Here is a 27539-nt window from a genome sequence, read left to right on the forward strand (position 1 = left end):
TGGAGACTCAGCCAATGGTATAATTTCTAGTCTGAAAGCTGGCAGTCTTAAAATCCACAAAGTGCTATTATATTAGTTTGGGTCTAAAGATCCAAAAAGACCTATGTTCCATCTCAAAGCAATCAGGCAGGAGGAGTTCCCTCTCACTCACAGAAGGATCAGCCTTTTTGTTGCATTAAGGCCTTCAACTTATTGAATGAGGGCCACTCACATTAGGGAGGTGTGATATTGTGATATAATAAATATGTATTTGATCTTTGTCCCTAGTTCCTGACATGAGAATTGTCCCCACTTCCTGAATCAGGGTTCTAAAATCCTTGGAATGTTCTGAGTGATAGGTTTGAGAGGTGTTATCTACTGATATTCATAAGTCTCTTCAAGCAACACCTGAGTTTATGCTAATAAGGTGACTCTTGGTGGACCCCTAGATAGCTTCATGATGGGGGCTTCTCCATGTAGGCTCTGGACATTACCTTATACCACCTCCCTATTCCCTTGGCAGAAAATTAGAGGGTTCTGCTTGGAGGAAATGACCTATCAAAGAGAAAAGATTTGGGGTGGGGGCTCCCAACCTAGGGATTCCTGAGAATCCCTTGATTCTTACAGTGAATCCTGTCATTCAATAAGCCCTATTCGTGTACTCAGAGGTTATAATCATCTTTTTAATGCCCCACTTGTAAATTTGAACTGACAGCCAAGGATCACCACATATCTGAGGAAATGCTCTAATATAGGAATCAAACATTATAACAAAAAAAACCATGATGAAACAGACAATGAATTGACTTAAAAGAAAACTTTAATATCCTTACAATAGCAGAAATATCTGTAACAAGAACAGAATGCTATATATAAAAAAATCTGAGACCATAAAAGAACTGTTGGAAAATAGTAGAAACTTTAAATCCAATTTTTAAAAATCCAGAAAATGTGTTTGTATTGAAAGTTGTGGAAATCTCCCCCAAAAGAGAACAAAGGACAAAGAAAGGAATAATAGGCAAACAAAAAGAAGAAATTTAGATCAGCTTAGGACATCCAAGATATGAATCATATGAGTTACAGAGAGTGTGAAATAAGAAAATGAGAGAGAGAAAATTATGAAATTCCAGATAATCTCCCGAACAGAATATGTAAGTCTCAGAATAAAAGGCCCCACTGAGTACCTAGAATTATGAATGAAAAATGACCCACACCAAAATACATATTGTAAAACCAGTCACCAAGAACATAGAGGAATCCAGACAGAATAGGTTTCAGGTTTCTTATAAAATAAGAGTCAGCCCAGCTGCAGTGGCTCAGTGGTTGAGCATTGACCTATGAACCAGGGAGTCATGGTTTGATTCCCGGTCAGGGCATATGCCCAAGTTTTGGGCTCGATCCCCCGTCGTGCAGGAGCCAGCTGATCAATGAGCCTCTCTCCATCATTGATGTTTCTCTCTCTCCCTCTCCCTTCCTCTCTGAAATCAATAATAATATATTAAAAATAAATAAGGATCAGAGCAATATCTGAAGCAAATCCAAAAAACAGAAAAATTTCTGAACAAATTATCTCCCAGTGAATAACATCTTCAAAATAGAAACCATGAAAAAGAACCTATCTATTTACACAATGATTAGTCTGTGACCCATTTTCCTGAAAGGGTTCTTAAACCCTGGACATTTAAGTTATTGGGAAGCCACATTATTGTTATAAAGTTGCATAGTGCACATGAATTGAAACCTGAGGAGATGGGTACTCTTTAAATGCCATTATAAATAGCATGGAGCTTTCAGCCTGTGTCCATCTCCTCTCTAGGGAAACCCTGCAACTGAGATAGGCCAGGGCAGCCTTTCCCTAGACAATGCTGGGCTAGGCTGGGCTCTGCCAACTTCTGCTTCTGAGTTTCCCTTGTCTTGCCATTGGTTCCTGCAGCCCTGCTCTTCTGCACGTAAGCATGGTCCTCACATATCTGCTGCTGTCCTTCAAGTGTATGATGTCATTGTCAAGTTCACGTAACATACATTCATCACTTTATGGTAGTTATCGTGTGACTTTTGGAACAAAAGATTCTAACTAAAAGGGGTAGGGTTCTATGGTTTATTTTTTTAATATTAAAAGAGATTGATTACATTTTCATAAAGATGAGGATCACTGTCCGGGGTTGACTATCCACTTCTGTTGTGATATTTCACCAAGCAGGTTAAAATACAGTTGATTAGATGTCTGCTCATCACATTTTAGACCCACATTGCCTTATTTATTTTTTTAAATATATATATTTTTTTATTTCAGAGAGGAAGAGAGAGGGAGAGATAGAAACATCAACAATGAGAGAGAATCATTGATCAGCTGCTTCCTGCATGCCCCACACTGGGGACCAAGCCGGCAACTGGGCATGTGCCCTGACGGGGAATCTAACGGTGACTTCCTGGTTCCTAACTCCACGCTCAACCACCGAGCCATGCCAGCCGGGCCGCATTTCCTTAATTGACGTTGGAGTGTTTCCACACTTGGGTAGTTTCCTGAAGAGGACCACAGGTGGTTAATGACATCCACTATGGGATTGACCAACTAGGTCACTAAAGGTCATCTTCTTTCAAAGCTTTTAGGGGTCTCTAAAGCAAAGGAAATAAGGAAGGGGAAGAGATTATTCAGGTTTCTAGAAGGAGTAGGTTTTAAGATGGAGTTTAAAAGCAGAGTTTGACAAGAGAAAACGCTTGAGGGACTTTCGAAATGACCAGAGCACATATGGAGGACCGGATAATTCCGCCAAGCAGCCGTAGGATGTAAGGGACTGCTGTGAGAAGAGGCCTTCTGAATCCATGATGCAAGGGTTTGTTGGTGGTGGTTTTTTGGTTAATCCTCACCCGAGGATATTCTCTCCATTGATTTTGCAAAGAGTGGAAAGGTGGGTGGGGAGCTGAGAGACCGAGAGTAACATCTGAGAGAGACACATCAATTGGGTGCCTACTGCAGGCGCCCCGACGGGGGCCTGGGGGTTGAACCTGGAACCCAGATACATGGCCTTGACCAGGAACACCAACCCGAGACCCTTCGGAGCTCGGTGCCACGCTCCCACCACGGAGCCACCCCGACCAGGGGGCCTGTGAGCGGTTTTAAACGCCACGCTGAGGCTCGGCCATCACTCTGCCAGGGTGGGGAGCCATGGAGGGTTCTCTGCAGGTGAGTGGCATGACCGTGCGGGCCCCGGACCGAGGAGCGACGCTGCCCTTTCCCCGGTGCTCTCCTCCGCCCTCTGCCCACCGCTCGGGCGGGCTTCCGGGCGGAGGTGTGGGGCCTGGGCCGTGCGAGGCGCGGGGCCGAGCCGGGCCGGCCAGGGATGCTGCGGGGCGCGACGCCGGCGGGCGAGCCGTCACCCGGAGCGGCACCTGGGCCCGGCCGGCCGCCGATTGGACGGCTCGGGGTGACCCCGCTGTATCGCGAGACGAGATTGGCAGCGGCGGCCGCATGTGCCCCCGCGCTGGCTTTGTACGCGGAGCCGCCTGCCGGTCCTTTAACAATGGGCGGCGCGAGCGCCCGGGCGCTGGGTCCGAGTTGAGGCCGGCGCTGGGCGGCCGACTGTCTGCAGCATGAGCGGGGCCGGCGTCCCCCGCCTGCCGGCGGGGCTGGGGCTGTGAGGGCCTCGGTTCCGGGTAAGGGAGGCCGCCGCGGGACCGGCAGGCCCGGGCTGGGCGCCGGACACCAGACCCGCCCGGCCCGGCCTTTTGTTCGCCGTTCGGGGGGCCGCGCGACACCGTGCACCCCTCAGGACGGGGAGGAGGCGGCCTGGTGCGGGCCGGGCCGGGCCGGGCCGCGGGGAGGCTCCGGGGAGGAGCGAGCGCCCGGCCGTCTGCTGCGGGGACTCGGCGCTGGGCGGGCATTCGCCTCCGGGTTTCTCCGCGGGAGGTTTTCACCTCCGTGGGCTGTGACGGGTGTCAAGTCGCTCGGCTCCTCAGGGAGAACTCGAACCCCGCACACGGAGCCGGTCCTCCTCCAGCTTGCACCCGGGTCTGCGCGGTGGGAACGCGGGGTCCCCATTAGCCCCATTTCCCCGGAATCAGCCGGTGCCTCCTGGCCAGGGAGCTCGGCCCTCCGAGCGGCGGCGGGGATGGGTTGAACCTGCCGGTGTGAGGGCGAGTCCGGTGAAGGTGAACAGCCGCTGCGGGTGGCCGGAGGTCACACCCCTCCGGAGGGGCGGGGGGCGTCCGGAGGGAGCTGGCCGTGACCGCGTCTGGGCTGTGTCTTGCAGACTGAAGTGGCCTCGTCCGGCCCGGCGCGCCGCCCGGTCCCATGGAGCTGGAGGGGCAGTGGTGGCGGGGACAGCTGGCTGCTGATATTCACCAAGCCCTTCGGTACAAGGTAACCTGGGTGCCCGGCCCTGCCCCCTGGGTGCTTGGTGCCTCCTGAGTGTGAATCTCGGCCCCCTGGAAAGTCAGGTTCCTGGACCACTAGTTTCCAGAGCCGAAGAGGCGAGTTTGCCTATTGGCTCAAAGTTAATGAACTTCTCGGCTTCCCCGGATGTCAGAAGAACCTGCAGCTTCAGTGAGGGGTGTGGGGTGGAGTGGGGGCGGGTAGGTTGGGGGAGAGAAGGTGTGAAGAGACATGCTGATGTTGTTTCCAGGTGGAACAGGGGTTTCGTCTTATACTTAAAAAAGCCAGCAGACATCATTTTGGGGGGCAGAGCAGCCTTCCTTGGTCTGTAGTTGCTGTATGCAGCTGTGTGTCATGTCACATTTGTCCATAAATAATTCCCCAGCCTTTCCACTAGCTTGCTGTGAGACTTCGGACAAGTTACTTAATGTTCTGTTTCCCAGTTTTCCCGTCTGTAAAGTGAATAATAATAGGATGTGCCTTCTGGGATGATTGTGAAGATTAAACGAGTTGCTGCTGTACGTGTATTGGAACAGTGATTGGCATATAGTGAGCACTAAGAAAGTGATGACTTGTTATTCTCTACCCCACCCTCCCACCCCAAGATTTGGGGCTGTACAAAAAGCCTTAAAGCCTTAAGGTAGAAGGAGTTACCTACTGTTTCCAGCAAATATCAAGGGCAGACAGTAGACCTAATATACTTAATAGATATGGGTGGGAAAGGAGGCACTTTTCTGGCACAATGCAAAGTGTTTTGTTGTTCTTAAGCAACAACTTTACTCTTTATGTCACATCTCAGTTTAATGATCAGCTTTGCCTCTTTGATAACCAGAAGAGAGACCAGGTCCAAAATGATCTCTAATTTGCATCAGTTTCATCATGAATAGAGGAGCCATTCATGCGGTATAGAAAATTAGAAAGAAGCAAAACAGCTGACTCTAATAAAGAGGATGCTGACTGTTGGATTGGGAGATCCAGAAATGATAATGAATTTATATCTTGACTTTTAAAATCAGATTAAGGAGAATTAGAAAACCTAATTTTGACTTAAATTGTTGCAATTGTACCCTTTTTAATTATTGAGGTTTCTAAATGCTACTTATTAATTCAGACACAATATATACATCCTAGTCCTGTAAGTGGTCGTACCACAGAAAAGTCTCAACCCTGGGAATGGTTCTCTGGAATGTTTAGAGAATTGCAGGTTTCCCACTTTGAAAATTGTCCTGATACTTTTTTTGGGGGGGGGGGGCGGGGGGGAGGTAGATGTTGTGTTTTAGTTTTAAATGTTTTTCTTTTCTAAGTGTTAGCTCTTTATCGCTCTGGTATATGGTGACGTTAATTACATATTTTTTTAATGACATGAAACTTAAAATATTTTTCTTGGTTATTTCCATTTTCCCCCCATAGGTTCTGATTCTGGTATTTTATGTGTAATTTTAATTCTGAGTGATTACCTGCATTAATTTTATCAGTTTGAGATTGGAAGTGGATTCCTCCCCCCGCCCCAGTAAATTTGTTGAATGCTTTTGTGTATTAGGCTCTAGGGAGGATCTAAGGAATTAGACATAAGTGAACTAAGGTTGCTTCTGAACTATCAAAGGACAAGATAGTGCAGGAATGCCATGGGAAGTTATCTGGAGCTACTTGTGTCATGGTGCCCTGGATTAGCTTTATTTTTATCTTGAAGCATTTTTTAAGCCAAATGTTATGATTTCACACAGTGGCTACTCTTTATAAAGAACTTATCAGTAAAACTTGAACATGAGGAACTGGAGAGACCACCGTTTATAATACACTAAAGTCAAGAAAAGTTAAAATGAACTTTTATTGAACAAATGCATGTTAATTCCAGGCTGTTACTTAAATGATTTAGTTGGATAATCATATGCTTATTTATTTACAATATTTGAGAGCCTACAATGTTCAAGGTACTATGCCAGGTGGTAGAGTGGTAACAGTGAATGAAACAGACATGATTCCTGCCTTTATGGAGTTTCATATAATTCAGAGTATTGGAATTTAGGTCTTCCTTTGTGCAGTTGCCATTTAGACATGAAAGGTGTTTACACGCTAAGTTTGTAGAGGAATAATTGATGTGACTAGCATTATATCTAGTAAGAAGGAGTAAAAATGCCAGCTATACTGTTTTTTTGTAAAATATAATTACCTTCCTCCATGCAATTATCCCGTCCCCCTACACAGTAGCTGTCCTCTTATACCCTGTGTCATTTTCTTTTCCTTCTCATTGTTTTGCTATGCATACTAGTGTCTTAGGATGCATCGGGGAGTATTTTTAGGATCCTTTATGGCAGATGGAAGCAATGCTAGTTTTGTAAGAAACCATCCCCAGAATTATACTTACACTTGTGAGTATTTCTTCTATGCCTTTATTTCCATCTTGGCTGGACAGTTATCCCATTCTTGGAAGGGGGTGGTACTTGGGATGGTGAGCTGAGGACTGGAGATGGAGATGACAGGTGAACCCATGGGATCCTGAGAAGCAGATGGAAACAAGAGTGTTCAATTCTAGGGGATCAGGAATACACAGAAAAAACTTGTAAGCTGAGAGAAGCCTAGGTTATTTTCTCATGCTTGTACAACTGCAGTACCTGGAAAAAGACAACTAAATCTGACAGCTATCTGGTGAGCACTTGTACTTTACCATTTAAAATCATAAAAAGAGAATATATTGAACACATTGTTTAAAATTTCCAGTTGATGACCCTTTGTTTTAACATAGTTAAAGATAAAGTCCACCAGTACTTTCCAGCGGTTTCCCAGTGAGTCTTTAAGACCTTGTTCCGGCCTCTTTTGCAGAAAACCTATTTGGGCTTTGTTTTTTCCCCAACAACCCACCCCGTGAGCAGGATTAGATCTTTCACCTCAGTGTTCCTTTAATACCCTGTGATTACTATATCATATTCTAATCTCTGTATTTTGGTTCACCTACTAGAGAGAGGCTTGAGACCATTTTCCAGCTTGTATCCATGGGGTTAGCACAGTGTCTGCTACATGGATAATGCTCAATAAGTGTCATGTAATGCAGCAAAGATAGGTGAAGTTTGAAACTGTAACTCATTTACACCATTGTAAAGATCTACAGAAATAGTAAAGGAGAAAAGAAAAGCCTCAAGGGTACATAAGAAATCCCTTGATTTGGAAAAATTAAATTTTTTATTTTTATCTTCAAAGAGCCAAGCCAGCCTAAGCCATCTTGTAAATCTTTTTATACAAAAATTAAAAACATAAAATGGCCCATTGGTTTGTTTCATCAAAGTTGTTGAATTTATTAGTATAGAGTTCTTTGTAGTAGTCCTTTATTTTTCCTTATGTCTTCAAAATCTGTAGTAATATCCCCTATTTCATTTTTTTTATTTTAATTTGTGTTGAATTTATTGGGAAGACATTAGTTCATGGAGTTCTGTGGATTCCAGATGTACAATTCTATGGTAATAAAATAAAATGGCCCATTAGCCTGTGTCCCAGGTAACTACTACTAAATTTTTAAAAAATTTATGTAATATATGCATATGGTTGAAAAAATTGGGGGATAGTATAAGAAGGAGTAAAATGAGTATACCTCAATCCTCACTATTTCCTGATCTAAGGTTACCACCATTATCGTGTTTTGTTTTTTCTTGAAAAGATACCCAGTAAATTAGTATATTTGCAAATTATTTTTGTTGTTGATAGAACAGATCAAATATATAATCACTGTTCTATACCTTCTTCCCACCTAACCTCAGTGTATCAAATTTTTACATATCTGCCCTAGCCAGTTTGGCTCAGTGGATAGAACGTCAGCCTGTGGACTGAAGGGTCCCGGGTTCAATTCCCGTTAAGGGCACATGCCTGGGTTGCTGGCTCAACCTCCAGTAGGGGGCATGTAGGAGGCAGCCGATCAATGATTCTCTCTCATCATTGATGTTTCTATCTCTCTGTCCCTCTCCCCTCCTCTCTGAAATCAATAAAAAAATAAAATTATATTAAAAAATTTTCCATATCAACACATACAGGTCTACTGCCTTTTAGTTTAATGTCTGCATTGAATCGATGTCCCATAGTTTATGTAGCCAGTTTCCTGTCGATGGACGGCAAGCTTTTTTCTAATTACACTTTTATTTTGAGATAATTGTAGGTTCACATACAGTTGTAAGAAATAGTACAGAGAGATCCCCTATATCCTTTACCCAGTTCCTCCAGTGGTAACATTTTGTAAAACTATAGTACAGTTATTACAGCCAGGATATTGATGTTTATATAGTCAAGATACAGAATATTTTCTATCACCATGACATTTTCTTGTGTTACCCTTTTATAGCCACACCATTTCCCCTTCCACCCACATTTCCCCCTCCCCTTAACCCCTGGCAACCACTAATCTCTTCTTCATTTCTATAATTTTGTCATGTCAGGAATGTTAGTTATATAAATGGAATTAGACATATGTGACCTTTTGGAATTGGCTCTATTCACTCAGCAAAATTCTCTGGGGATCCAACCAGGTTGTTGGACATAAAGCTTTTTATTCCACTATCTTGCTATTAAAAATGGTGCTACAAAGGACTGCCTTATATATAGAGTAAATTCCTAAGCCTAGTGTTGCTAAGTATCTGCAGTCTGCATTTTAAAAAGTTTATATTACCTACTTATCCTCCAAAATGTTATATTTTCAACCTGACCAATAACTGGGAGTTCCTATTTCCACTTTTGATATCATAAGCAAAAATTAATAAAATGTAATGTGGCAAGTGAAAAACTATAATTGTTAAATTTTGAATGAAATGAGACATCTTTTTATGTTTTGACCCTATTTTATTTTTTCTATAAATTCTCTATTCATATTTGTTGCCTTTTCTTACTCATTTGAGTTCTCTAAATATTAAATTAGCTCTTTATACTATCAGAAATATTTATTAAATTAATCTATTCTTCCCTGATTTGAAATGCCATTGTTATAAAATAGGTCCTCTATCCGAGAAAAAGGAATGTCTTTCCATGTATGCAAGTGTTACATACTCCTTCAGAATTTTAATGTTATACTCATATAGTACTTGCATATATAGATTTATTTATAGGTGTTTTAATTTTTATAATTACTATATGTGGAAACATATTTTTTAAACAGCTCTTAGCATACAAAAAGCTATTGGTTGTTTTCTATTAATTTTATAAATAGCCATCGTACTGAATTCTTACTGTTGCTCCTTATTTTTCCTGTTGATTTTTCTTGTTTCTTTCTGAATATAAATTCTGTCATCTAAAACAATAACAACATTGTTTCTGAGAGTAACTTTGATTTTTCCTTTCCAATAATTAAATCTTTTCTTCCCTCTTTCTGTTTGGATTGGTTAGTATTCACAGAATAATTTATATATATATAAAAGCCTAAGCGACCGTTCAACAGTAGCTATGACATGCACTGACCACCAGGGGCAGACGCTCCTACTGGTAGGTTAGCTTGCTGCTGGGGTCTGGCCTATCGGGACTGGGCGAGATGGGCTGCACACACCCTAGAGCCCTCCTGCAGTTTCTCCCTGGCCCTGATTGTGCACTGGTGCGAGGGACCCCACCGGTGCACAAATCTGTGCACCAGGCCTCTAGTGTTTAATAATATTTCAGTAGTTGGCACTAGAATGCTAATCCTTTTATTATTTCACATCCAAGTGAGTTGCCGGCTTTTATATTTGAGATTTTTTTATCTCCCTTCCTTCATCAAAGAAATATGCATCTGTTATTTCTCCCAGGGTTACTTTTGTCCAGATGCTGTTTTGGTATCTATCAAGGTGATTGTGCATATTTATGTGTGAATTCTTATTATGATTTATATTAATACTAATGACCTGGTGCACAAATTCGTGCACATTGAAAGGAAATTAATTAGAAGGTGGCCAGTGGGGTGTGACTGGGTGAGATAGGCCAGACATGCCCTGGAGCCAGCCTCCCGTGGTCCCTTCCCAGCTGGCCACACCTGGGGTGGTACTGTGGCTCGGGGGTGTCTGCGGAGTGAGCGGGTTCTCTCTGGCAGGTGGGGTCCCTCGGCCTGGCCTGCTGGGATCAGGCCAAACCTGGCTCTCCAGCATCCCTCAAAGGGTCCCGGAGTGCAAGAGGGCACTCTGCAAAGTTGCTGTCATACAGGGTGTGGATTGCAAACACAAGTATACAGTAAACCAGATTTGGGGCCGACAGTGCCCCAGCAACAACATAAACCGTGAACGAAGGTGGAATCGTGCGGCCCCGCAAGGAATGAGGCTCCTTCCTCTCTGGTTTTGGGGTGCGTCACCTGAGAACCGCCGCTGCCAAGTCACTGCAGCTCAGCAGCTCCTGCGTTGAGCATCTTCCCCCTGGTGGTCAGTGCGCGTTATAGCAACTGGTCAGATGGGCGGAGTGACACTTAGCATATAAGCCTTTTATACATATAGATATTTTCTAATGTCAAACCAACCTTGCATTCCTGGGATGTGCTACAATTAATCATACATTCTTTGCATATACTACTAAATTACCTTTGATAATTGTTTTATTTTCTATTTTTAATTAAATTTATTGGGGTGACATTTTAAAATAAGATTATATATGTTTCAAATGTGCAATTCTATGACACATCATTTGTATATTGCATTGTGTGCCCACCACCCAAAGTCAAATCTTCTTTTGTCACTATATATTACACAAAAATATGGGATGCTTCATGTATTTGCATGTCATCCTTGTTAATCTTCTCTGTATTATTCCATGCTAATCTTTTCTATATCATTTCAATTTTAGTGTATGTGCTGCTGCTGAAGCAAGCACACATTGAATAATTTATCTAAATTTTTAAATCTTATTAAGTTAGATAATGTAACTTCCATTTTTGCGGGGGGTTTTTCTTTATTTTATTTTTTCCATTTTTGTGTATGTGTTTTTTATTTATATTAGAAAGAGGAAGGGAAAGAGAGAAAAAGAAATATCAACTTGCTATTTCACCTTTTTATGTACTCATCATACTATTCCACCTTTTTATGCACTATTGGTTGCTTCTTGTATGTGTCCTGACTTGAGATTGAACCTACAGACTTGGTGCATTGAGATGATGCTCAAATCCAGCTAGGGTGTTTGCTTATTGTTGTGAAATGTGTATAACAAAGTTTACCATTTAAACCATTAGTGACATTAGATACATATGGCTACCATAACCATCATCCATCTTCAGAACTTTTTCATCTTCCCAAACTGATATACCCATTAAACAATAACTCCCCATATTTCTTGTCCTCCAGTACCTAGTAACCATAATTCTACCTTCTGCCTGTATGACCGTGAACATTCTAGGTACCACATACAAGTGGAATTATACAATCTTTGTCCTTTTTTGTCTGGCTTATTTCACTTAGTATGCTGTCTTGAAGGTTCATCTGTACTGTACCATATATTAGAATTTCATTTCTTTTTAAGTCTGAATTAATCCATTGTATGTATATACCTAATTTTTGTTGTTTTTATTTTGTTTATTCTGTTTTAAGAGAGAGATGAAGGGAGAGAGCGAAAACATCGATTTGTTGTTCCACTTATTTATGCATTCATTGATTGATTCTTATATGTGCCCTGACCAGGGATCAAAACCACAACGTTGGTGCATCGGGATGATGCTCTAACTGAGCTACCAGCCAGGGCCCACATTTTGTTTATTCATTCCTTAGTTGTTGAACACTTGGGTTGTTTGTTTCCACCTTTTGGCTGTTGTGAATAATGTTGCTGTGAACATGAATGTACAAGTATCTGAGTCCCTACTTTAAAATTTTTTTGGTATATACCTAAAAGTGGAATTGCTGGATCATATGGTAATTCTACATTAAATTTTTGGGGGGAATTGTACAGTGGCTACACAGTTTTGATTCCCACTATACTCCAGGGTTCTAATTTCTCCACATTCTTGCCAATGTTTATTTTCTGTTTTTTGTGGATTTTTTGTTTTTTTGTTTTACAATAGCAATTCTGATGGGTTTGAGTGGTATCTCATACTGGTTTTTATATGCATTTTCCTAAGTATTTGTGACATTGAGCATTTTTACTTATTTTTGTTAATCCTTACTCGAGGATATTTTTCCCGTTGATTTTTATTTTATTTATTTCTTTAAGCAAAGGTGGAAATTTATTGAAGAACAGGTACAGGCTCCCACGTGGGAAAGGGGAAAGAATTTCACAGCACAGACTCCCACGTGGGGCAGGGGAAAGAGTCCCCCCCCCCACATTGATTTTTAGAGTGGAAGGGAAAGGGAGAAACAGAGAGGGAAACATCGATGTGAGAGAGACACATGTTGAGCATCTTTATATGTGCCTATTGGCCATTTGTACATCATCTTTGGAGAAATGTTTATTTAGGTCCTTTGCTCACTTTTTAATTGAGTTGTTTGTTTTTTGTTGTTGAATTGAGTTGTACATATAAAAGGAGTTATTTATATAATCTGGATATTAACCCTGTATCAGATATATGATTTGCAAATATTTTCTCCCATTCTGTGGGTTGCCTTTTCACTTTGCTGATAGTGTCCTTTAATGCACAAAAGTTTTTAATTTTGATAAAGTGTAATTTATCTTTTTTTCCTGTGCTTTCGGGGTCATACCCATGTTATTTCTATAATGATACCTATTAGGTTTAGTATTGGTATTATGTTCATCTATACCAATAAAAGCCTATGTGGTTGTCACACCATCACACCATCACACCATGATGCTCTCATGCTGTAACAGCCCATCACCAGGAGACTGCGTGCACAGTGTGCGCACGTGTGGTTGAGCGGGGCTGCGTGAGCTGTGAGGTGCACGCGGGTGGGCAGGGACTTAACCAGGAGGTGCATCGGGGGAGCGGATGGCGGCTGCCGCTGCCCAGGGCTGGCCTAGGGTCAGGCAAGCTGCAGATGATGGCTGCTGCTGCGAGGGCCCAAGGCTTAGGCAATGAGGGCCAGGCCAAGGCTTGCGCAAGCCACAGTGGCTGCGAGGGCCGAGGCTCAGGCAGCCTTGCAGCCAGCAGTGGCAGCAGCAGAGGTGTGATGGGGGCGTTACCTTCCCCTGATTGCTGGCTCGCCTCCCACATAGGGAGGCCAGAGGCAGCAGCAGTGAAGGTGTGATGGGGGTGGTGCCTTTCCCTGATTGGCTGGTTTTCTCCTGCAGAGGGAGGCCAGACGGCTGCTTAGGCCCGCTCCCCATAGGGAGAGGGCCTAAGCTGTCAGTAGGACATCCCCTGAGGACTCCAAACTGTGAGAGGGGGCAGGCTTGGCTGAGGGATCCCTCCCCCCCCCCCCCCCCCGTGCATGAATTTTCATGCACCAGGCCTCTAGTCTCATAAAATAAACTTAGAACCTTACCATCTTTCTCTGTGTTCTAGAAATACTTTAATAGAATAGAATTTCTCTAATTTTTAAAAAACAAGTTCATTTAATTCTGAGATTGAACAGTGATAATGGGGAAAATTTTAGGTGTATGAGAGGATGATAGCAAAGGAGAGATCATAAAACTGCTGAAAGGGAAACATAATTAGAAGAGACTAGTGGATGAATAATACTAGTCTCTACCTTCCACATCCCTGCAAGTATAATACATACTAGGATTATGTCCATTTATCTGTTACCTTCTAACCAAAAGCTTTGAGCTTCTTGGAGGGAATGTGTATGTGTGGTATCGTTAGGTTTTGGGTAAGGATGTTTTTCTGAAAGCAGCTGGTAGGGAAAATAGGGTTCCCTTATTAAAAATTTTGCTTAAGTACATCTATTTTGTAATCCAAGAAACACCTATAATTGGTCATGTCAGGGGTGATTAAGGATAAGGAGAAAAGTTTGGTTTAAATTTTAAATGACATTTCTTATTCTTCCACTCAACTTTTGCCGGGGTCCAGCCCCAGCGGGCCAGGGGTTTTCATTTTTGTGTTTCATTCAAGAAAAGTGTGCTTTAGGCACTTGTAACACTAATGTATTAGGGGAAAAGTGATCTTTTCATTGTGGGAACATTTCTGCTACTGGCTATTTTAACTAAATGTTGTTCCTTTTGATTAGGAGCTGAAGTTACCCTCCTATAAAGGCCAGTCCCCTCAACTAAGTCTCAGAAGGTATTTTGCTGACTTGATTGCCATTGTGAGCAATCGCTTCACACTCTGCCCTTCTGCCCGACATCTTGCTGTCTATTTGCTGGACCTATTTATGGATCGGTATGACATCTCTATCCAGCAGCTTCATTTAGTTGCACTTTCCTGTCTGCTTCTGGCAAGTAAGTATGAATCTGATCTACATGATTGGAAATTTCTATTGTTTATAAAAATGAAATAAATTTATGTAAAATATCAGTGAATATCAGAACTCAGTAAAATATCACCAAATTCTATTTATTCCAGTTTATGACTATCAGAAAGTTTGGTGTTGAAAGTTCTCCTTGGGACAATGATTCTTAGACATTAAAATGTGGCTCTGGAGTCTTTTAAAAACATATGTGCCTAAGCCATACATCCTGCAGATTCTGAAATAAATGTCTAGGCCACTCCAGAATCAACATCATGAGGCCTAGGTATTTAACTTTTTGAAAAGTTCCAAAGATGATTCTGGTGTCTTTCCACTTGAGAACCATTGTCTTAAAGCAGTAGTTTTCATCCAAGAGTAACTGTGCCCCACAGGGGATTCTTGGCAATGTGTGGAAATGGTTTTGGTTGTCATCACAACATGAAAAGATGCTACTAACATCCAGTGGGTAGAGGTGGGGCAGTACCCCAAAACAGAATCATCTGGCCCAAAATGTCAATAGAGCTGAGACTGAGAAACTGTCTAAAAGATACCATACTCTTCTATTGTTAGAATACCTTCTTCTGATTGTATAATGAGTAGCTTAAAAAACTGAAGGTTCACATGCAGCTGCTACACATGTGGACGTCTTTACTTATGTCATAGGCACAACTATGTGGTAGGTAGGCGGCAAAGTGGAATCTGATATAGCCATGCTTGTTACCCAAGGCAGAATGTGCTATTGGGCTTTTTGGTACCTCTTGCTCTTAACATCTTCCTGTAACTCATTTCATTGTTTGTTAGTACCCCAACTGAAGAGAAAGAGGGTGAGTAAAGGAATTGAAATGGAGTTTTTCTTCTTTTAGTAATGTGAGAAGATTGTACTAGATATGGGAGTTGAATCCATTATGTAGTTTATATATTACTTATGTAATTATACTAGAAATCTAAGCCCCACTTCAAAATAGTATTTAGAAATATCTGCTGCCTTTATCTTTAACCCCAACTTGAGGGTTTGGGGTCTATTGTGGCTGCTCTCTAAAGAGCATTTCCCATACTGCGTTCTTTCTAAAACATCTTTGTGCTTTTACTGCAAATAAACTTAAAAGCAAATGCAGGCCTCTGTGGTATTATTTCTGGTACTAATTTTTTCTCATGCTTTCTTTACCTACCCTAATTCTTCCTTTGAGCTGATGACCTTAATTAACTACTTATTTAGTCTCCTTGGAGGTCTTTTTATAAGTTATTTCAAATCCTTTGTGGACCAAGTTGAATATAAATAGATGAAGACTTCCCACTGCCTGTTGATTAAGGAAGAAACTCGTTAATGTAATATTTTGACCCTTTCATCTGAACCCAGCCACCTTTCGAGTCCCATCTTCCAACCCTATTCCCATGTACTTTGAGCTAAATTCTACCAGGATACTATCTACTTCCTGAAAAATCTACATTTATCCTTTAATCTATTTACATGCTACTCCTCACCAGAAAGCCAGAGAAGTAATGCTTGTATATTTATAATTAACCTTTAATTTAACCTTTAAGGTTTCATAAGCAATCATGTGTACAATTTTGTATGTGTTTCATCACTGGCTGTGAAGCCTTTTGTGGTTTAATAGTTTGCATAGAATTGGAAAAACGCATACTTGGCATATCAGATATGTGAGAGTCCACAAATGGAATGGTTTCTTGTTATGCTGCTAATGTTAGTAATAATTATTAGGGGCTCAGTTTATAGTAGAGACACGCTGGAAATCACGTATGCAAGTTACGTTATTTTTAAAATTTGGGATCATTAATGAAAAATAAATTTTTGCCTGCTATCCTTTAATACTATCAAGCCCCGCCTTCTCTATGCCTGTAGTTCTTAAAGTGCTGTGTGGGCCACGTGGGAGACTCCTCTTGGTGGACTGTGAAATTATGTATGATGCATAGTCAGTTTATAGACCAATTTATATTTGTGACTAAACTTTACTTAATGAATTAGGGATTATGAAAGTTGATATTCATAAACAACATTTTAGTACCAAAGTTTACTGAGAATACTAGTTGAATAATCTAGTAAGAATTCTGGCCACCATGCAATGCTTGGGATTGGTTCCAAGTTCCTGCAATTTTCACAGTTTGGGAAAAGGATACTTTATTTGTGCACCATCTTAGGTTGGTTGGAATGGAGTTTTTAAATTGTCTATTACTGTTAGTTTAAAGTGTCATGATCAATTTATTTTATTTAATATTGATTTACATGGTAATATGTAGTTGCTTTTTGCTTATTTTCAAGGAGCTAGGCTTTAGGATTTATATTTGCTGTGGTTCAAATATGAATTGTTTATCACCTATTACTGAAAGAGTTGGTTACCTCCTTCCTTTATTCTATTAATACCTCCTAACCCTTCTTTCCCTAAGAGAGAAAAATTGGTTTTATATTATTATTCTCCACTGGAGAGTGAGATAGGTATCCCCCAGAGTCTCATCCCCTCCCAAGTAGGCAATGCTCAAAAGAGTTCAAGCTGTCAGTTCTATACAAGGAATCAAAGAAGCTGGCTCTTAGAAGCTACCTGCAATCTCTTCTCACTCCAGTCGGTAACTTTACTACAACAGAAGTGCTTAGGATGCTTATAAACTAGTAGCCTGTTTTCAGTACCTGATATGCTTTGTATTTGTGGAGTTCATTCTAGTGTTTCTTACATTCTTACACTCTATCTTCTTACATTTGGATACTAATTGCAGCTCTCCAGTTTAATTATCATAAACTTTATTCAAATAACTAGGGGCCTAGTACATGAATTCATGCACCTTGAAAGGAACTGTGGGCTGCGAGGCTGCAGTGGGCACAGGGGCAGGTCTCAGCCCATCCTCTGTGCTCCACCCAGCCCTTCCCACCACAGCTACCCCCACTACTACCACTCCCTTCCCCTGTCTGCCGGCAGCCCCGTTCCTGCTGCTGCTGCTCCCACACACTGATGGTGCCGGCCCCTCTCGCACCCACTGACGGCACCGAGCCATTGGGGCTGGCATTGAGTGCTGGCAGTGAGTGTGAGTGGGGCCAGCGCCGGCAGCGGGTGCAAGCGGGACCAGCATCAGCAGCAGGTGCGAGCACCCAGCGGGACCATGGCGCGCAGGAGCAAAGAATGTCAGAAGCCACCCGTTGATAGCAACCGGCGCCCTGCCTTGGTCTGGCTCCCCCACTCACCTCCACCATCCCGCCACAGCTGATGTCCGCCATGTTCCGTGCTCTGCCGCCTGCTGCCCACCATGTTCTGCACATGTCCCCTGGTGGTCAGTGCATGCCATAGTGACCAGTTGTTCGGTTGTTCCACTGTTTGGTCTATTTGCATATTAGGGTTTTATATATATAGATGATGGAATTCTGTGTGTTACCCTTCCCCTGCTTTGGGATGGCAGTCTGTTGTATAAAAGTGAAGAACAGTTTACAGATGACAGTTGGATTCTAGTTATCAAATAGGTTGGGAGGCAGTCAGTAGTTTGGTCAAAGATGGAGCATAGCTTATAAATCCTAGGTACTAATGCATATCTAGGTACCGGAGTGTTTGTACTATTAGAGGTAGGAAGAAAGGTCCTACAGATTATCTGTTTAGAGTGTGTTGTGTAGTGTTGTAGACCAGGGATTATAGTGATGGATTGTCTGCGTTTTAATCTCTTGTCAGCAATATGAATTTCAGCAATCTTTTTGAAAATATACATATATTTTTATTGATTTCAGAGAGGAAGAAAGAGGGAGAGAGAGAGATAGAAACATGAACGATGAAAGAGAATCATCAATTGGCTGCCTTCCACACACCCCTCACTGGGGATTGAGCCCACAACCTGGGCTTGTGCCCTGACCTTGAATCAAATCGCAACCTCCTGGTTCACTGATCAACAGAATTTCAGCAACCCCTGAGTCTCAGATTATCTCTCTGTAAAATGAAAGTAGTTACTTATAAAGTTGTCTTGATAATCAAGTGGGGTAATATGTTTAAAAACAGGTAGGAATTTTTTTTTTTAAGTAGGTAGGAAATTGAAACATAAAAGTTAGCATCACAGTCCTGGCCAGATGGTTCATTTGGTTGAAGCATTGTCCCATACACCAAAGAGTTGCTGGTTCAATTCCCAGTTGGGGCACATACCTAAATTGCAGGTTCATTCCCTGGTCAGGGTCTGTACAGGAGGTGGCCAATCGATGTTTCTCTCTCACATTGATGTTTCTCTCTCACTTACTCTCTCTAAAAAGCAAGAAAAGCATATCCTATGGTGATAACTAAAAAAACAAAAATGTTAGTATCTCATTGATCACTCTTCCATAAACTGTTTTATAATCCCTATGGTTTTGGCTCATTCCAGAAAAGACCGATTTATCCTAAGAAATTCTCAAATTTTAACTCCTTGACATGTATATCCTGGCTTTCCTTGGCTTCTGTGATGAGCATTGACTCAGCCATGAGGCTTTTGATAATTTACTCAAGATCTGGTTAACTAAGAAGTTATCTTGGACACGAGATGAAGCCAAAAGTGAGAGTATAGGCTTTTAGTAGTAAAAATTTGTGACAAGTGCTTGCTTCTCCTTGCTCATCAATACTAGGTTGACAGAGCTTTTTACTTTACTATCTGATAGGTGAAAAATTGTATCTAACAGTTAATTTGATTTACATCTTAATTTTTAATGAGAATAGAGCCTCTTTTTTTCCTATGAATTATCTCTTCCTGTTATTTATTCATTGTTCTGTAGTCTTAGAAATTTGTGAAAATTCTTAGTATATATTGGTGACATTTTTCCCTACTTGATAATAAAAGAACACAATATAGGTTGGAAGAGCTCACAGTGACAGCAGATCCTTGCCCTACTACCACATACTTGCCATTCACTGCTGGCTTTGAAAATATGCTCGTATCCAGGGCTGACTTGAACAATTCCTATAAAGGAAAGACAACCTGATATTTGTTTCTTTGTCCTTTAATTCTTTATTTTCTGGGAAGCAGACATGAATTTCCTGTGCCCTTATTTCCTGTTTGGGGCCTTTATCAATATAATCACATGGCTTCTGGTATTTCCTTTCAATTGAAGAAACTGAGCTTTGTGGGCTTTGTGGATACATACATTTAAAATATCCAAGGACGTAACATTCAGCACAACAAAAACTATGGCTATGAATGCAGGTACTCATTGTTGCTGTCACACACTTTGAAATCCTTTAATACCCCTGTATCTGAGTATTTATATCCCTATATATAATTAAAAAGTTAAAAAACACTTAAACCTGAATTAAAATCCAAAGTATGGTTATTTATGCATATGCAATTTATTTTTAACATTGTGAATCAAGATACAAAGGCTTTCACACTTGTAATAGCCAAGTACTTTATAAATATAGAAAGCCCATAGATGTTTAATAATATAGAAGTCTGTCTATTCTGGTAGTTGTTGTCCCCATATAACCCAGTGCAGTTCCTTTGGTCTAGCAGTGCAGATTTGGGAATTTTTTTTTTTTTTTTTTTAGATTTGGGAATTTAAACGTATATTTTTCTTTCGGCTTCCGTTTTCAGTTTGGCTCAATTTACTTAAATGAATTGGCCAACCTCACTATCTTAGTTTCTTAAGCTGTGAATTTGGTCATACACAATGTTGTTTTCAATGCTGAAAGTTTCAAGTGGATAATGTGAAACATTTTTGATCCTTGACTTAAACACTGAATTATGGTATATTAATTTCTTCAAAGGAACTTCAAGCATGATATAAGTAAACCCATTAATTTTTACAATATTCCTTTGAGGTATGCTGCCAATGTTGTTGCTGCTGCACAAATGGCAGGGCACTTTGAAAGCCTTAGTGATTCATCCAGAAGTACTGAACTAAGTTCATAGGTCATTCTACTCTGACGAATTCCACTCTGTTATTCTGAGGACAGTGGGTTCCTCTCCTATATCGCTATGCAGTGATGATGCTAGATGACTATGTCATAAGGACCATTTTTAGTGCTTTGAAGTGTACTGAGTATATGCTATTGGGAAAACTTGTGAGATTCACCTCTATGTGATTTGAATTGGGAAGGAGTATCTAAATTTATGAAAAGTTTGAATTATGTAAAAATATTTTTTGTTAACTCCTACCTGCAACAATATTTAGTTGAGTAGTTTAGATCTAAAGTTCAATTTTTCTGGAGCAAAAGAGGAATTAAATGCTTCTTTAGGCTTTCTTCTTTACGTTATCTTACAATCTCTTGCCATAGGAGACAAAAGCTTCTACCCTAGTTCCCCCTCCCTAAGCAAAGAGCGAGGTAGTCAGCAGTACTTCTTCCCTAGCCCTAAGGCAGGCTGACTTGAACAAACCCCTCTGGCTCCAATACATTAAGCATGTGGACTGAGTGACCCTGGCCACTACCATTTGTTGTAACAACTTCAATGTGTGGTATAAACCCATCTCTTGTGGAAGGGAAACTCATCTAGTTTCTACTGCTTTGGCAGTCATTCTGGCTCTTAAAAACATGTTTTTAAATGGATAAAATAAAATTATAATGTTTCCTAGGAAACCAAATATATTGGAAAAGTTATAATAGTAGAACAAAAATTTTTATGTAATATGTAACATTCTAATAGCTATCATTTTGAACAAGTATAAGTGTAAAGCTATTGTGAAAAATCTATAATTGTAATATAATATGACTGTTTTAAACCTTATCGTAAAATAGAACATAATACTAGTTGGTAGAAGGTTTTAGTTGTAATTTCTCTTCTCCTATGGACCACCATGGAACAAAGAGACTTGAAGACAACTCTTTTAATCTATTGGTGCATCTGGAAAATCATAAGAGTACTCGATAGTTTGAATTCTCTCCAGCCATGGGCTCTAGAAATACCTAAAATGAATGATATATATTAAAACACTTGCTTGGAAATTAAAGTGTAAGAGGGTATGTATTCTATAAAAAAAAAAAAAAATATTCTGGGGATGGAAAGGGAATTATATTCCTTACCTTGTACATAAGGATGAGTATTTCCTGGGGAAAAAAAAAAAAAAAGTGAATGCCTTCAAATAATGAAGTTTTGTCATCAGATCATTTTTACTCCTATTCTGCTTTGAGTAAAGGGATAAAAAAGTGTATATAAAGTGTCCCCCAACCCCTTCTTTTTGGTAAAAGACTTAACTAGGTTTTTGTTTTGAATTCAGAAGAAGAGGGGTAGGGTGGTGGTGGTGGTTGTTGTTGTTGTTTGTGTGTGTGTTTAATTGTGGACTGAGAATGCTTGTGTTATGTATTCATCCAGCCCCCCCCCTCCCCCCCTTTTATCTCTGGTATTGAGATTGTGTTGAAAATATGCTGAGATAACAACACTTGAAACTTAGCTACTTTTGACTTGAGATAACTCTATGACATTAAGTCCTTTAAACTTTCTTCTGTTCAAATAAAAGAATTCTCTTCCATCAACTACCCAAAGAAATTGCCTGAAAAAAATCAGCTGGTGAGATTTCAGAGAATTATTTTTTCCATTGGCACTCATGTGACTTTTTTTCGTTACACAATAGGACTTAGATAAAAATGTTTACATGTTCAAGTTTTTTTAGTGGAGGGTGAAGTGGGGGCGGGGGGGGACAGAGGCACTGGGAGAGAAAACATGCAAATATGACAACCACAGAGTTCTGGCACAAGGTGGGGGAAAGAATGTCTTTGGATCTAAATCTTTGTAATAAAAGGCAGCAAATTCCATTTACTTGACTAGACCTATAATGATCATTGCCTAATATTTTCTCTATTTTCCCCCTTTTTCTTATAAGGTAAATTTGAAGAAAAAGAAGATAGTGTGCCTAAGCTAGAGCAGCTCAACAGCCTGGGTTGTATGACTAATATGAATCTAGTATTGACAAAACAAAATTTGCTACATATGGAACTATTATTATTAGAAACTTTTCAGTGGAACCTCTGCCTTCCAACAGCTGCCCATTTCATCGAGTATTATCTCTCTGAAGCAGTACACGAAACAGATCTTCATGATGGCTGGCCAATGATTTGCTTGGAAAAAACTAAACTCTACATGGCCAAGTATGCAGATTACTTCCTAGAAGTATCTTTGCAAGGTGAGTGGTTGTGGATGCCAGTAAGTGACTTGTGAGCTTGTGACTTGTGTATTCTGTTGCTTAAGTTCATTTTTGATGTCTCCACAGATTATGCCTTTCTAAATTATGCACCTTCTTTAGTAGCTGCTGCATGTGTGGCTTCTTCAAGGATTATACTTCGTCTTTCTCCAACGTGGCCTACAAGACTTCATCGTCTTACTGCTTACTCCTGGGATTTCTTAGTGCAGTGCATTGAACGGCTATTGATGTAAGCCTCTCTGTTCTTTTGTTTGCAATTTCTCATAAATATTTTTCTTCATGTATAAGGGGTCTTAAAAGCAACTTTTCAAATGCATGGAGCTTTTAGGGTATTTGCTCTGATAGCTTTTGCTGCCATGAACAAGCTGTTGTAAGAGTGATACTTGGTGGAAAGGGAGCCCCTTTTCGCTGTTATCCAGGTTGATGCCATTGCTAGTATGATTCTGAGTACATGATAAGGAAAGAAGCTGCTCTGGTGCAAGCCCATGGTTATGAGATCAGTCCAGGCAAATCTTGCTTTGCTCTTCATTACCACATCTTTGAATCATTGAGCCCCAGGATGTCACCAAAGTAGGGGTTACAATTGCTTATTGTAGATATATCTCCCAAGCTAGAAATAATCTTTAAAGCTACCAGAAGCCGGTTCCCTAGGTTTGTACTAAGGGAAGGAGCTCTTAGAAGGATAAATGAGATCTCACTGTTGTTGAAATTGTGGTTACAGTGACAGCTTTCTAGGTATAGTGGTGCTGTCTGTGGAGTCAGCTGTGGAGGAGTTGGGGGTGGTGCATGACTTTCTACAAATTCTTCTCAGATAACATTAGCAGTTTCCTTTCAATCCATGTTGTAGTGCTCATGATAATGATGTGAAAGAAGCAAACAAACAAAGAGGACAAGCAGTACCTCAGCCAGCACAACTAAGTGTGTTCCAGACAACATCCCAGCCCTCTCGGTCAGTTCACTTTCAACAACCTCAGTATCTCCATCAGACGCATCAGACCTCACTGCAGTATCGCCATCCTGTATCAGAGCAACCAAGCTGTCAGCAGATTGTATCTACCACACACACCTCATCTTACACACTACAGACATGTCCTGCTGGGTTCCAGACTAGTGTTCAGGGCCTTGGGCATGTGCAGACTGGTGTTGGGATGTCACTGGCAATACCAGTGGAAGTTAAGCCCTGTCTAAATGTTTCTTATAACCGGAGTTATCAGCTAAATGAACATTTCCCTTGCATTACTCCATGTTTTGAAAGGTGATTTTGTGTGATGGTAATGGTAACACCTAATCCAGACTGTTTTGTGACTTGAAGCTGTGGGCCAGCTTTTTGTAAACTTCTCTAAAGGGATTCAAATTGCATCAGAACTCTTTAAATAGCAGCACCAGGAAGACTGAATATCCTTTTGAATGCACCATGAATACCGGGAGGACTAAGCACACACTTTAACAGTATGTATGTCAAATTCTCTTAAATAGCTACATGACAAAAATTTTAAGCCCCTGCTGAGGGTCCAAGTATTTCAAAAATATTCAATACAACAAAATTTGGACAGTTTCTATCCATTTTGCTGTTTTGAAAGTTGACCTGTGGTGGGCTCTGCGCCTAATGTTGGCTTATATTGTCAGAGATTAATAGTTGTCTGTGTACTTGCCAAACAGTCTTTTTATGAAGGAAAGTTACAGTATTAATTTTTGAAGAGGTCCTTTTTTTTTATTCTGCAGTTTTGAGTTATATTCTTGTTCTACAAGTGATTTTTTGACTTAAGTTTAAACTCATGAATTGCCATACCGATCTGTACAGTAAAAATAAATTTTTTAGATGATTCTATATAACTTCCTATCACAAGATGGTATAGGTACCTGATTTATGTACTAAAATTAAGGATGAAGTAGATCTCTTAAAATCATGGCCATAAATTGTTTTTTTTCCCTAAGTGACCAACCTCAAATCTTTAGAATTAAAACACATTTATCTCAGGGAATTTGTACTACTTGGAAACACTTAACTGTAATGCAACATGTTTTGGGAATGTTTTAGTATGAGCTACCTTTATAACATAGGTTAAAATACTCCTGCTAGGATGTATTTTCAAATGAGAACATAATTGTAGCTTTGAATGAATGAAATGGTGGTTTCTATCCTTCATAATACATATATAGATTTTGCATTTCTCAGTGCAATGATTTATACTCAGATTTGATTTTACTCTAAAGAAGTTTTTTTTTTTTTTTTAAGATACTCAGATTTGATTTTACTCTAAAGAAGTTTTTTCAAGGGAAGGCATAACTGTAAAATGTCAGTACTAGAATAAAGTTTTGTAGGTTTCTTTTTAAGTGAATGTGGCCAGGGTAGTTCTCAGGTTGTGCTAGAACAGCACTTTGTTACATGGAAGACAGGTTTTATAAGCAACCTTTGTGTCCAGCTAGTCAGTATAAGCAGGCAAGAGTATTGATTACTAAACTTCAGTAGCCATTTTCAATAGATTGGCCCCAGAAACTGCCCTGGGACTTTTCACTATACTGGTAATGAGTGAAAACAGCAATAATAAGTCATTACAGCAAGGGCAATTTGAGGGTAATGAGTTTGGAGGGAGTAAACATAAAAAGAAAAATCATTGTAATAACTGAAACTATATACATTGTGCTCTTATCTGTGGGAGAAGAGAGATTTGGTGGAGGGAAGCTTTCTGATTTAAAAATTAGTAAGGTGTGTCTTTTTGTTGGTTTTTTTTTTTTTTTTTTTTTTTTTAAGATAGCACTTGAATAGAAGGGAAACTGCATGGCAGGTAGGCGACCGCCACAATATGCATTGAAGACAAACATAAAGATGTGGGTATGCAGCAAGAGTCTCAGTAAACAAGCCAAATGGCTTCTGTTAGGAAGGGAAGGGACTCAAAAACTGATCCAGATGGCTCCAGTGGATGTGTGGGTGGGTGGCTTCTGCCAGTGTGAATTCTTAGAGAATGTCCTTTCCTTAAAACAGAGGTAACCTTTATAATTAGAGTACATAGGGCATGATGTGGATTTATTAGTCTGGTAGATAAAAATAAAAAATTAAAAACCACTCAGGTAAGAACACTTACATGGCAGTTTTCAAGCATGAAAATTGTTTTCTGAAAGTATCATCATTTTTCCTCTTTATAGAAGGCTGCTAATTGAATTTTGGTAGTTCTTACCTTAAGAGAACTTGAATTATTTTGGGGAAAGTGGGTTCATTAGAATATATCTTTAGTATTCACATTCAGAACCCAGCAACCTGGAGTCCAATTTTCAGTGTTTTAACTACCTCAGTAATACTATGAATGTAAGATACTGGGATAGAGATCCCAACTTGAAACAACAACTGGTGCCTATCGTAATTTAATGTATTGTCAAATGCTTTTATTGATTGGTTTAAATGTCATTCTTGTTATAGAATATGCCTTTTTAAAAAGCTTATAATAACCCACTCCCAGTTTATATTTAAAAAAGCTAAAGAACACTGGATTACTTTGGGGGGGGGGTAGAATAAAATAATTGGTTATTATTGCTGCATACCCAGGGTGGGGTGGGATGGGGTTGTTGGAGAACCAGAACTATTTTTAAAACATTAGATTTCAGTATGAATTCAAGTCACAACTGCTAGCTTTGGGAGGTGTGGGTGGGGGGAGTTATGTGGGTTTTGTTTTGTTTAACTTATTGACTAGTCTTTAAAGTAGGTCTTCTTTTTTTTTTATATATTACTGGACCATCATTAAATGTGTACTGTGAAGAGATTAATGATGTGTATAAAGGGCTTTACCAAAGTCCACTGAATAAACACTACTCAAATACAGACTGCAAACCAAATGTATCTGTTATAACATTAAAATGCAAATGGCGAGTATGGTGCTAAAGTCTACACCAGTGGAGTTAGATGAGTGCTATGCACTTAATTTTAAAATAAAACTAGTTTTCAATAAAATGGTTTTGGTGTTTTGTTTTTTAAATGTAAATTTGATGTATACTTGCATCTTCATTGAACCATGTCATCATATAAGTCAGATTTGAAATCACGATGATACTTGCTAAGAGGCATCTAGATATAGAATATAACTGTAGTGGTGGGAAGCATTTGTCCATTATGTTTTCCACACTGAGCATCAAAGCTCACAAAAGTATATTGAACGCAGTTTTGGGGCTTTTGAGCTTCCAGTTAGTTGTATGTTAGCAGTGTCTAATTAAACAACGCAAGCTTCAGAAAATTGAAATCTAATTCAAAGAAAATAGTCAAGAGTGTGAGAGGGAACAGGGTCAACAGTGAGTGATAATGGTCTGTTCACCTAAGTTTAAGTATTATTTGCTACTAATTCAACTTAAAACTTAGATATAATTTTTTCTGAAGAGTAAAATTTTCACAGGTTTATGTGTGTGGGTTAGGAATTCACACTCCTAGAAAGCATTTTTTAAATTAGTCTTCTGTATTGTCAGTTGCTCTACAATACTGTGGCAGGGTTTAGCCACAGCCCTTACGAGAATCAGTACACAATGATCTTTAAGGCTGAATTTAAGAAACAGCAATAAGCATTCCAAATCAGGACAGGTAGCTTTACTTTGAGGTGATTCTGAATCCCATGTGACATGTTTTTAATCATCAACAACTGTCCTTCTCAAGTTCATGATAAAAGATTTACCTCCCTAGCCATAAGCAGCTTATATTGAGCTTGATATGACTAGCACACTTGAAACAATTGGAATTGTATAGTCTAGAATTCAGTTTAATATTATCTTGATTTCAGGATCACTAACTTACAAAGTGGTAGTATCATTTTGCCTTCCCACAAGCATTGAGAGTTCCTGTTGCTCTACATCCTCACCAGCCTTTGGTGGTGTC

At 40.1% G+C, this 27539-nt stretch overlaps 1 protein-coding gene and 1 pseudogene across 2 annotated transcripts; one reads left to right on the forward strand and one right to left on the reverse strand.

Moving 5' to 3' along the window:
* Nucleotides 1-3492: 3492 nt before the first annotated feature.
* On the forward strand, nucleotides 3493-26630 carry CCNJ (cyclin J). Of its 2 annotated transcripts, none has more exons than XM_059660915.1 (6): nucleotides 3493-3633; nucleotides 4230-4339; nucleotides 14386-14596; nucleotides 22370-22669; nucleotides 22757-22916; nucleotides 23535-26630. In XM_059660915.1, exons 2-6 carry the CDS (start codon nucleotides 4271-4273, stop codon nucleotides 23944-23946), a joined length of 1152 nt encoding a protein of 383 aa, XP_059516898.1. In that variant the 5' UTR covers nucleotides 3493-3633; nucleotides 4230-4270; the 3' UTR covers nucleotides 23947-26630. The 2 variants fall into 2 exon arrangements, with proteins under 2 accessions (XP_059516898.1, XP_059516899.1); XM_059660916.1 differs by having other exon boundaries at nucleotides 22793-22916.
* Nucleotides 11028-11149, reverse strand: LOC132215023 (U6 spliceosomal RNA; annotated as a pseudogene).
* Nucleotides 26631-27539: the final 909 nt, after the last annotated feature.

This window comes from Myotis daubentonii, chromosome 13, assembly GCF_963259705.1.
Source record: "Myotis daubentonii chromosome 13, mMyoDau2.1, whole genome shotgun sequence".
Classification (NCBI taxonomy): Eukaryota; Metazoa; Chordata; class Mammalia; order Chiroptera; family Vespertilionidae; genus Myotis; species Myotis daubentonii.